The 12,601-nt window shown below is 47.2% G+C and overlaps 1 protein-coding gene across 4 annotated transcripts in view; it reads left to right on the forward strand.

Moving 5' to 3' along the window:
- IGSF9B (immunoglobulin superfamily member 9B) overlaps nt 1–12,601 on the forward strand; it is a 109,931-nt gene that overhangs the window by 81,124 nt on the left and 16,206 nt on the right. For 2 of the 4 annotated variants that reach the window (XM_073570026.1, XM_073570027.1), the window contains exons 18-19: nt 44–1,531; nt 11,058–11,164. In XM_073570026.1, the coding sequence (XP_073426127.1) occupies nt 44–1,531; nt 11,058–11,164 (1,595 nt within the window). Of the gene's footprint in view, nt 1–43; nt 1,532–4,494; nt 4,538–11,057; nt 11,165–12,601 lie in introns of all 4 variants that reach the window. The other 2 variants (XR_012231200.1, XM_073570028.1) reach the window with 2 other exon arrangements.

A 12,601-nucleotide genomic window follows, 5' to 3' on the forward strand; every position in this document is an offset into this window, starting at 1 on the left:
TCAATCTAAAATATCCTTACAAGGTACTTTCTATTTCTATTAGGTTATCTTCTGGAAAGGTCAGTCCAGAGAGTGTTCGAACACTTCGTGCTCCCTCAGAGTCTTCAGAGGATCAGGGCCTTCCACCAAAAAGGCCCCTGAGTCCAGGCCGAGAAAAGGAACTGTCATTATACAAGAAGACCAAACGTGCCATGACCAGTAAGAAGTATAGCGTCAGTCAGGCAGAAGCAGAAGTGACTACTCCCATTGAATTAATCAGCAGGGGTCCAGATGGTCGTTTTGTTACAGGTGGCCCTGACCAGGAGCCAGCTCTGCGTAGTCGAAGAATTCAAGGATTCCCATTTGCAGAAGAAACTGATATGTACCCAGAGTTCCGACAGTCTGATGAGGAAAATGACGAGCCATCAGGTTTAAAGTCCCAGCTTACCCCATTATCATCTAGTCAGGACTCTCCGCTTCAGCCTCCTGCCTACAGTCCACGTTTTCAACATCAATCTCCAGAAGTAAGGCAGCAGGCCTCAGGTCAATCAAGACCTGTTAGCTACCATCATAGCCACTTGTATGGCTATTTGAGCAGTAGTCCTCGGGACTCGGATCCACCTCCACCTTTTTATATGCCAGAAGTCAGCCCACTAAGCTCTGTTATGTCATCTCCACCTTTGCTTCCTGAAGGCTCTTTTCCACCTATTCCAGAAGAGAATGGGGAGAACAGCTCCACCAGTACATTGCCTCTTACACACACTCCAACTGGGGGGCGTTCTCCAGATCAGTGGGGAGGGCCAGACTTCCCTTTTGGTGGATTAGAAGCTCCTTCATCTCCTTCCATGTTTGTCCAGCATCGGTATGAAGCTGGTGAGATGAGGCGTCCTCTACCTCCACCTCCCCCAGCCCCATTTCCTCGGGGGCGTCCACCTCCCAACTCACTACAGGTCCCATCTTATGCAGCCATCTTACCTCTGGAACCACATTCAGGCTGGGCAGGAAGGTTACCAAGTCGTCCACATCCTCCTCACCCAACTTCGTGGCAGGATGCAGCTATGCAACTGGCTGCGCAAGGCCAGCTTCGGCACACTAGTCAAGGGATGGGGATCCCAGTGCTTCCATACCCAGACATCCCTGAACCAGGGCCTTTTGGAATGGATGCTCGATGGTTTGAAAGTCGGGCACGTCCACAGATGAGCCCCAGACAGCATCGAAGACTGGAACCAAGCTTACATCAAGTGGTGCTGCAGCCTTCACGCCTTTCGCCACTGACCCAAAGTCCCCTAAGTTCCAGACATGGATCCCCTGAGCTCAGTGTCAGAGCCCGGCCTCGCCCAGGTCTGCTTCCCCCACCTCCAGACTGCTCTAGCATTGCCCTGCAGCCGCCTAGCTTTTTACACCAATCTCCTCCGTCTTCTGGGTCGCCAGCAAAAAGCAGTCATGAGAGTCCTAGCTACCGCCCTGCTCCACCTGACTTATCCCCTCATGCAGAAGGACGCAGGAGAGAAGAGCGAATACACGCAGAGACAGCGGTGCTGTGTACTGCAGGGTGAGTGTGATGAGATGAGGGACAGACTTGCTGCTTGAGGGTGGGGGTTTGGACTCGAAGTTTTCAGTGACCATTTACTTTTCTAGGTAGATCCTGTCTCAACATTATCCTGAGTCTCCTCCAGCTACTTTTACATTTATGGTTTTTTTTTTTTTTTAAAGGGGAACTAAGATAATTGGATAATATTCTAAAAAACATTGCCACCTACTGAAATCTATCTGTTGGGGCCAGACACACGAGGGTTTGTAAACTAGAACCTGTCAATTCATACCTCACAAATCGTTTCTGCCCCGCCATGTTTATCAGGTTTGTGCTTGTAGGATTGCTTCTTGATGGATATGATTTCCAGCCAATCTATGGACTAATAGAGCTAGGTCTCTGTTCGCAGTTCACACCCTGGTGTCGTACAGGGTGACCGCGTGTTGGAGCACATTGAGAGGAACTCTAGTCAGTGGTTATTAATGGCAGTCTTGATGCTGCTCCGATTACCTGCCAATACAAGGCAGAGTGCAATCCAGAAATGCCAATCCCCCCGAGAAGTTTCTGCTCTGTGGAGTAAGGCCAAGGACGTCTGTTCTCTGCCAATAAAAGACATCAGTAATGAATTGTGATGTGCACATTAAATAAAGTGTATTTGTGCTCTCTGGGTCTTTCCATTCCTTCCATGGGCATACCACTATGAACTACAGGATTGTTGGCACATGTCTGTATGAGTCTGCCCTGTGAATTGAGGCTGCTTCCAAAACCATAAGGCATAATCAAATAGTGCTCCTGTGAAATGGGGAAAGATCTGAAGGCCTGAGAAACCATAGATGATTATGATGCAGCCTGAATGGAGGAGCAAACCTTTCTATAGAGACTGTGCCCTACACCGGAATGACCAGACAGGAAGGTATTATACTTTATCCTAAAACTAGCAGAATCACTCACTTCTTAAAGTGTCCAGGTAACCAGTGTCCAAGATTTCGTCTACAGATTTGCTCCCAAGTCCATTGACAATGAGTTTTTTGATTCCAGAAAAGAAATAGCCCTGTAATGTTGCTGTGTGTACGTCAGTTGGTCAAATCTGCGGCCCCTGCCCATTCTGCAGCTGCGGCATATTTTGTGGTCCCTGCCCATTCTGCAGCCCTGGCATATTACTCGTCCCCGGCATATTACGCGGCCCCTGCCCATTCTGTGGCCGCAGCCCCGTTCCATTTTGTGGCCCTGGCATTTTCTGCAGTCTCGGCATATTCTGCGGCCCTGTACCAGTCTGCAGCCAAGACATATTCTGCGGCCCTGTTTCTTTATGAAGCTTCGACATGTTCTGCAGCCCTGTTCCATTCTGTGACCCCCGGCATATTCTGCGCCCCTGTTCCATTCTGTGACCCCGGCATATTCTGCAGCCCTGTTCCATTCAGTGACCCCAGCATATTTTTTCAGCCCTGTTCAATGCTGGAGCCTGGCATATTCTGTGGCCCTGTTCCATTCTGTGACCCTGGCATATTCTGTGGCCTTATTCCATTATGCGGCCTCGACATGTTCTGCGGCCCTGTTCCATTCTGTGACACCCCCCGGCATATTCTGCGGCCCTGTTCCTTTCAGTGACCCCCGGCATATTCTGCGGCCCTGTTCCATTCTGTGACCCCGGCATATTCTGCGGCCCTGTTCAATGCTGCAGTCTGGCTTATTCTGCAGCCCTGTCGCATTCTTGAGTCTGCGGCATATTCTGCGGCCCTGTTCAGTTCTGTGGCCTTATTCCATTCTGTGACCTTGGCATATTCTGCGGCCCTGTTCCATTCTGTGACCCCGGCATATTCTGCGGCCCTGTTCAATGCTGCACCCTGTTTTATTCTGCAGCCCTGTCGCATTCTTGAGTCTGCGGCATATTCTGCGGCCCTGTTCAGTTCTGGAGCCCGGCATATTCTGTGGCCTTATTCCATTCTGTGACCTTGGCATATTCTGCGGCCCTGTTCCATTCTGGAGCCCAGCAAAGTCATGCGTAAACTGAGCGTGTTTACTGTCCTTAAGATTAGTCCTTAAGATTTCTCCACTGAAGTTTGTAGGATATTCTCCCTTCTCACAAACTCATGGTCAGACTTACATTTTTGGACCTTCTCAATCAGATAATTAAGTTTTTTTAGTAGATTCCTCAAACTATTTTTTTCTCCTCAATAAGAAGAAGCTGCATAAAGCGAAGAGGCCTCAATAGATTCCTTTGTCCAAGCTGCTAAGAGATGAGAACTAGCAGTTCGGGGCAAGGGTTGTATATTTATATGTAAACCCTTGGGTACAATCTTATTTTTAATATAACTCTCAAGACCTCTTATCTCCCACCACAATTTGATATTCTCTTTATTTCCAAGATAGAGTTCTTTAAAAAGAGTTTCTAAAGAGGGATTCTGTGTTCTCTGGGGATGAGTTTGTGGAGAAAACCTGATTGACATCTTGTGCCCAGAGATCAGTGTTAATGGGGGCCAACAAAAAAACTAGCCATATCAAGAAAGATCAAAAAACTTTGGAAAAAATCGGCTCAAATAGGAATCAACATACAATGATGAACATATAATGATCAATATTAAAAAAAACACCTTCCCAGTAAAAAAAAAAAAAAAAAAAAAAAGGCAAATTCCAAAATCTAGAAAAAGACTGTCTGTGACCTCGGCATATTCTGCGGCCCTGCCATTCTGGAGTCCTGGCCGACAGTGTTCTGGTCTTTCCTCCAGTGTCTCAGTATAGTGGCAATGTCTTTTAGTAATGTGTCGTTGTCGTCAGTGTTGTGTACGGCATCACAATGACGGGGCAGGGTTATTTTTACACCATGATGGTTTTATGTATAATTTAGATGCTTTTCCCACCTGCAGGAGTGTTGGAGCCCCTCTAATAGTATCAGGTCTTGCTATGATTCCCCAGTACAGCCCCCACCCTGCTTTCTTTTCCTAGTGCTGTCCTCAATAACTGTGTCTGTTTTTGATTGATCTCAGCTATCTGAGCAGTGTTGATGTCATGAACTCCTCCATCCAATAGGTAAGGGTGATCCATGTCTGAAGGGGGAAGAGGGAAGTGAGGGGTGGGTTCCTGGAGGGAGGGAAAACATCGGGGGTCCTTTGCATCTGTTTTTATGACCCTGGCCTATTTTAAAGGGGAACAGTGCACAATGCTCAGAGTAAGGCCACGGAGTCACATGACACGGATTCATGATATTGTGTCATAAGATATTCACAGTTTTGTGAACATTAGAAGCTGATGACCTGAACTCTGTCCTGTCTACGGCATCCATACCAGCCACAATCTTGTGCTTCCTCTCAAAATCACTGGCAAAGTTACAGAGGGGGTAGTCACAGCGGTATGGCGGTGGGGTGACATCAGAGGAGAAGCACTGAATGCTGCAACATTACATCACACTAACCACATGATGATGTCATCATGGCATGTGCAGTCATAGCTACACTCACACGCACTACAGCGCATGTAGATTGTCGGTGGTTTAGGGTCAAGCTTTTTACCAGGAATCAAGCTTCACACTAAATTCCAGGCCTGTAAAGAAAACGGAAATGCCTACAGTTTATACCTGGTGACACGACATCATGGTCTGCTATAAGGTTGTATTCTGTGTGATGGATCAATAGCTATAAATGATTGCTAGAAAACCCAAGGGACTTATTATGAGACCCGTAGAGGAAGAAATCTCCTCATACTGGTAGAAAGGCCACATGCTGAGATGTCCACAGCTTTCATTGCAGCAAGGACAATGCAATTCTTCATCTATCTTAAATAGCATCTCCATCTCCTCATGCATTCAGGACTGCTCCTTAACTATTGGACCCAAGGCCCATTATTCTCATGTGAAAGCCTTTCTACCTGATGACACCACTCAATTAATAGGAGTTTGCTATGTGGGACACATGAGGGTAAACTCCAGCTAGTCGTCTGTGGGGGTACATAGGGTAAGTGACAGCTATCGGTCTGTGGGGGGACGCAACAGCGTAAACGCCAGCTGTCAGTCTATGGGGTTAACATGAGTGGACCTCATCTACAGTCATGTCCAAAAGTGTTGATACCATTTGAAAATGTTCCAGAAAATAAAGTATTTCTCCCAGAAAATTATTGAAGTTACACATGTTTTGTTATACACTTTATATCCTTTGTGTGCATTGAAACAACACAAAAAAAAGAACAGAAAAAAAGGCAAATTAGACATAATTTCAGACAAAACTCCAAAAATGGGCCGGAAAATATTGTTGGTAAACAACTTTGTTTCAAATATGTGATGCTCGTTCACAGTCGCCTTTTGACAAGTATTAGGTGTGGGCAATATGAAAATCACACATGAAACCAGATAAAAAGGGGAGAAGTTGATTCAATCTGTGCATTGTGTCTGTGTGCGGCACTAAGCATGGAGAAAAGAAAGAGGAGAAGAGAACTGTCTGAGGACTTGAGAACCCAAATTATTGAATAGCAACAATCTCAAGGTTACAAGTCCATCTCCAGAGATTTGAGTTCTATTATCCACTGTGAGCAACATAAATCAAGAAGTTTACAACCCATGGCACTATAGCTAACCTCCCTGGACGTGGACAGCAAAGAAAAATTGATGAAAGGGCGCCATGAAGGATAGTTCAGATGGTAGATAAGCAGCCCCCAATCAAGTTTCTAAGAAATTCAAGCTGTTCCTCAGGCTGAGTACTTCAATGTCAGCGCAAACTATCCATCCACATGTGAATGAAATGAAATGCCATGGCAGCAGGACCCCACTGCTGACCCAGAGATTTAAAAAAGCTAGACTGCAGTTTCAGAATACAAGTGAATAAGCCAAAATCCTTCTGGGAAAGCGAATTGTGGTCAGATGAGACCAAGATAAAGCTTTTTGGTAAAGCTCCGCATTCTACTGTTTACCTAAAACTGAGGCCTACAAAGAAAAGAACACCATACCTACAGTCACATATGGTTGAGGTTCAAAGATATTTTGGGGTTGTTTTGCTGCCTCTCGTACTGGGTGCAAGGCATCATGAAATCTGAAGATTACCAAAGGAGTTTGAGTGGCAATGTATTGCCCAGTGTCAGAAAGTTTGGTTTGCGTCCTAGGTCATGGGTCTTCCAGCAGGTCAATGACCCCGAACATTTGTCAACAAGACCCCAGAAACAGATAGAATCAAAGATCTGGAGAGTTCTGAAGTGGCAGCAATGAGACCGGATGTAAATGCCATTGTTTAAGGGTGGAGAGATGTTAAAATTGCTGCTGGGAGAAGACTCTTTCACATATGAGCGACCTGGAGCCGTTTGTAAGAAGGCGAGTGGTCCAAGATTCTAGCTGAGAGGTGTAAGAAGCTTGTTGATTATTATATGAAGCGATTGATTTTGGTTGTTTATTCCAAATGGTGTGCAAAGAAATGTTAAGTTGAGGGTGCCAACAATTCTGTCAGCTTATTTTTGGGGTTGTGTGAGAAAAAGGAAATTGAACGTAATTTCAGTTTTGTTTTTTTGTTTTTTTTGTGGTCCCAATACACACAAAGGAAATAAGCGTGTGTTAAAAAAAACACAGGTGCAACTGCAATAATTTTCTCGGACAATTTCCTGGGTTCCAACACTCTAGCCTAGGCCATGACTGAGGGTAACGCATGAGTCCAGCTATCAGTCCATGGGGAACACATGAGGGAGAATTCCAGCTATCAGTTTGTGTGGAGCATATGAGCGTACTGCCAGCTATCAATCTATGGGGATTACATGAGGGTGGACCTCAGCTATCAGTGTGTGACGGCACATGAGGGTGGACCCCACCTTTCCATTTGCGGGCGTCACACATTTGTGGATCCCACTTTTCCATTTAGGGGCGGCACATGTGGATGGACACCAGCCATATATCACTTTCCACAGATTTAACAATTTACAAAAAAATAAAGGGAACACTTAAACAACAGAATATAACTCAAAGTAAATCAAACTTCTGTGAAATCAAACTGTCCACTTAGGAAGCAACACTGACAATCAATTTCACATGCTGTTGTGCAAATGGAATAGACAACAGATGGAAAATATTGGCAATTATCAAGACCCTAAATAAAGGAGTGGTTCTACAAGTGGAGACCACAGACCACATTTCAGTACTAATGCTTTCTGGCTGATGTTTTGGTCACTTTTGAATGTTGGTTGTGCTTTCACACTCGTGGTAGCATGAGACTGACTCTACAACCCACACAAGTGGCTCGGGTAGTGCAGCTCATCCAGGATGGCACATCAATGCGATCTGTGGCAAGAAGGTTTGCTATGTCTGTCAGCGTAGTGTCCAGAGGCTGGAGGCGCTACCAGGAGACAGGCCAATACACCAGGAGATGTGGAGGGGGCTGTAGGAGGGCAACAACCCAGCAGCAGGACCGCTACCTCAGCCTTTGTGCAAGGAGGAACAGGAGGAGCACTGCCAGAGCCCTGCAAAATGACCTCCAGCAGGCCACAAATGTGCATGTGTCTGCACAAACGGTTAGAAACCGACTCCATGAGGATGGTCTGCATTTGCCACAGAACACCAGGATTGGCACAGATGAAAAGCAGTTTCACACTGAGCACATGTGACAGACATGACAGAGTCTGGAGACGCCGTGGAGAGCGATCTGCTGCCTGCAACATACTTCAGCATGACCGGTTTGGCAGTGGGTCAGTAATGGTGTGGGGTGGCATTTCTTTGGAAGGCCGCACATTGTTGGGCTGTGAGCATAACCCCCATCGGTGAACGGCACTCAGACCATCTTCTTGGGGTCGGTTACTAACCGTTTGTGCAGACGTGCACATTTGTGGCCTGCTTGAGGTCATTTTGCAGGGCTCTGGCAGTGCTCCTCCTGTTCCTCCTTGCACAAAGGCTGAGGTAGCGGTCCTTCTGCTGGGTTGTTGCCCTCCTATAGCCCCCTCCACGTCTCTTGGTGTACTGGCCTGTCTCCTGGTAGCGCCTCCAGCCTCTGGACACTTATGCTGACAGACACAGCAAACCTTGTTGCCACAGCTTGCATTGATATGCCATCCTGGATGAGCTGCACTACCTGAGCCACTTGTGTGGGTTGTAGAGTCGTCTCATGGTACCACGAGTGTGAAAGCACAGCCAACATTCAAAAGTGACCAAAACATCAGCAAGAAAGCATTGGTACTGAGATGCGGACCTGCAGAACCACTCCTTTATTGAGGGTTTCTTGATAATTCCCAATAATTTCCATTTGCACAACAGCATGTGAAATTGATTGTCAATCAGTGTTGCTTCTTAAGTGGACAGTTTGATTTCACAGAAATTTGATTTACTTGGAGTTATATTATGTTGTTTAAGTGTTCCCTTTATTTTTTTGAGCAGTGTATTTTGTGAGACGTTTGGGATCTAAGAAGGAAAGAGGATCCTGAGCTGCTGCCATTCTGGGGTAGAAAGCGGTGTGCACCCTATAGATTTATCTAATTAGAGACACATTTTCTAAAAGATCTAGAAAGTGTTAGTAGCTAAGTCATAAAATATATAAATTTTAGGATGTGCACCATAGTTTGGTGTAAAATAATCCAAGGAAGAGAAGCGTCTGAGTTGTCAAGACAGAATCACCAGAACACTTACATGGCGCCCATCAATGTGATGGAAGTTGTCCCATCTTCCGCCTGCTTCGTCCATGGCTTTTTTGTCTTCTGGTAGTATTGAAAAACCTGCCGCATTAAGTATAGACAACATGCTCATTGTGAAAAAACAGGACTGCGTATTTGGACTGTGCTGAGCTATGGGCTTCTTTCTGGACGCCAGGTTCCCCTTTAAAGGAGACCATTGCAACTCTAATGCATGATAAAGCTTTGATCTAATCCTGTGACTGTAGAAACCTCCGTCTTCCTCCTTCCCTGTCATGGTGATACCCTCATGCAGTCTAGTAGTGGCGTACATCTGCCTCCTTCTTTGCAGCTGTAGGTGCAGTTTCTTCCCCTGTGTCATCACTACTGTCTCGTCCTTCAGTAATGAGTCCTCAGTTATCTCTTTCCTTTGGTGTCTTCTGTTTCTGTTTCACATTTGGACCTTGCTGACTCCAATTCTCATCGTTTCCTTTACCATCTATAGTGGTTAAAGTGAATGGTGTGCATTGTTTCTTCCTGTTCTGAGACGTCTCGGAGAGTGAGACATGGACTCACAGGTCGTCCCTGATAAATGATGTTTCATTGGGACATGGACTTAGGTCCCGGTGCTATACTGGCCTGCTCGCTGTCCCAGGGACTACACCTGTCATGTCTACATGTTTCCAGCTCTGCCTCATGGTCTTATTCTTCACATTCACGGTTATGATTCTCGCTGGTCCTATCTAGTGTCTCCTTTCTCCCTATGAGTGGTTTTTTTTGCTTATTCTTTCTGTATGATGACATTCTACATCTTCTAAGCTGCAGGGACTTTTCTGACTTAAGACCTCTACAGCATCCATTCCCAGGTCAGTCTGTCCCCATCCAGGCTTTCTTGCTGTGTAAGTTTTAGCTGGTGGAGAGACGACCATGGTGACATGGTCTTAGCAGACATTCATTCATCCATTTCATCATGACTCCTAGCATGGGATCTGCTCCGTTACAGTGGATGGCGCTCATGTCTTGCAGAAGCACTTAGTGAATCTACCATTGCTGATCTGAGAGTTTTGTGATCTGCTGCTGGTTACTAAAGGGGTATTATAATAATAACCAATCCGTGCTTGAGACTGTATGTGCCCCCGCCGTAGCAGCCCCCACTGTACGTGCCCCCGCTATGGTGCACACAAAACTTTCTGCTGTACCTGGTAGAAAACAAGTTGGTGGGTCATGTGTTCATGGTGCAAGGTGACACAAAAGGTTGAATGGCCTGAGGGTGGTCTGACAACCGTTATTTTATAGTTTATATTGTGGTTATCGCTCCATCATGGCTCCATGATCACATGAAATAAGACTATCAAACTGGAGCTACATGAGACTTATGCAGTGACTCCAATCCTCAGCGAGAGCCCGCAACTGCATCCACCTCTGTGATCTGTTAGAACCTAAAGATTAAAGAGGATAACCTGTTAGTATCCACCAAGTCCAGACAACATGCCACCATGGCCAATGGATATATCTGTACATGGCGCCTCCTGCAGGGCTTCCTGTGTTGCTGCCGGTACGAACTGTGGTACCCGCAAACTTTTCCTGCTCCCTTTGACGCTCCTTCGTTTGTATCCTGAGGAAGGTTTAAATGTCTGTAGACAGATCAATGCTTCTGCCGTCTCAGCCGATATTCCGATACACTCCTGTGTTCTCTATGAGAAAGCAGCTGATTGACACATCCGCCAGTGGCTTATCTCTGGGAGAACAATGCGATCAGCAGTCCCAAAATAGACATTCACTATCAACATCTCTCCTGACTGTCAGTCGGCTGCCGCCCCATACACTTTAGCTTGTCCGGCTGACATTTGTCTAATGTGTACGGGGCCCTAAGGCTGGCAAGGATTTTATGACCTCCCAACGTGTGATGCCTGGCATATAGCTGAGGGAACCGTCTGTTCCTTACATTGTGGTGATCCTGACCTCCGTCTCTTCTTCTCCTCTGCAGGCTTGGGTTAGCTGCTGTACCTGAGAGGTCAGAAGTTGTGAGAGAAGATCGTGTTCTTAAGCCCAAAAAGTCCACCAAGGGCAGATCTAAGTCCCAGAAGCACTCCGGTAAGAGCTCCCCCGATCCCAGTGTGAACATGCCTCCACATCCCAGGCTGCCAAGAACCGAAGTAACAATGTTTCTCTGTTTTTCCTCCTGTTTCTCAGCACCAGACCACTTAGAGGTAAAATACAGAGGTGGGAATGGGCGTCATGACTGAAAGACCCCGCTCTATACAGACACGGTCAAACATGGTTCGTTAGCAGTGCCTCCGAGCTGTAGGGTCAGTGTGACTCCGTAGGATGGCGCTGTAGGGTCAGTGTAACCCCATAGGATGGTGCTGTAGGGTCAGTGTTTCCCTGTAGGATGGCCCTATAGGATCAGTGTAACCCCATAGGATGGCACTGTAGAGTTAGTGTCACCCCGTAGGATGGTGCTGTAGGGTCAGTGTAACCCCGTAGGATGGCGCTGTAGGGTCAGTGTAACCCCATAGGATGGTGCTGTAGGGTCAGTGTGACCCTTTAGGATGGCGCTGTAGCGTCAGTGTATCCCCACATGATGGCGTTGTAGGGTCAGTGTGACCCCGTAGGATGCTGCTGTAGGGTCAGTGTATCCCCTCATGATTGCACTTTAGGGTTAGTGTGATTCCGTAGAATGGTGCTGTAGGGTCATTGTGACCCTGCAGGATGGCGCTGTAGGGTCAGTGTGACCCTGCAGGATGGTGATGTAGGGTCAGTGTGATCCCGTAGGATGGCGCTGTAGGGTCAGTGTGATCTCGTAGGATGGCGCTGTAGGGTCAGTGTGATCCCGTAGGATGGCGCTGTAGGGTCAGTGTGATCCCGTAGGATGGCGCTTATAGGGTCATTGTGACCCCATAGGATGGCGCTGTAGGGTCAGTGTATCCCCACATGATGGCACTGTAGGGTCAGTGTGACCCCGTAGGACAGTGCTGTAAGATCAGTGTATCCCCACATGATGGCACTGTAGGGTCAGTGTGATTCTGTAGGATGGTGCTGTAGGGTCAGTGTGATTCCGTAGGATGGTGCTGTAGGGTCAGTGTGACCCGGAGGATGGCGCTGTAGGGTGAGTGTAACTTCGCAGGATGGCGCTGTAGGGTCAGTGTGACCCCGTAGGATGGCGCTGTAGGGTCAGTGTGACCCCGTAGGATGGCGCTGTAGGGTCAGTGTGACCCCGTAGGATGGTGCTGTAGGGTCAGTGTGACCCCTTAGGATGGTGCTGTAGGGTCAGTGTGACCCCATAGGATGGTGCTGTAGGGTCAGTGTGACCCCATAGGATGGTGCTGTAGGGTCAGTGTGACCCCATAGGATGGCACTGTAGGGTCAGTGTGACCCCGTAGGATGGCACTGTAGGATCAGTTTAACCCCATAAGATGATGCTGTAGGGTCAGTGTAACCCCATAGGATGGTGCTGTAGGGTCAGTGTGACCCTGCAGGATGGCGCTGTAGGGTCAGTGCGACCACGTAGGATGGCACTATAGGGTCAGT

Source organism: Dendrobates tinctorius, unplaced genomic scaffold (assembly GCF_039654945.1).
Source record: "Dendrobates tinctorius isolate UK_male_01 unplaced genomic scaffold, ASM3965494v1 ptg000028l, whole genome shotgun sequence".
Taxonomy (NCBI): Eukaryota; Metazoa; Chordata; class Amphibia; order Anura; family Dendrobatidae; genus Dendrobates; species Dendrobates tinctorius.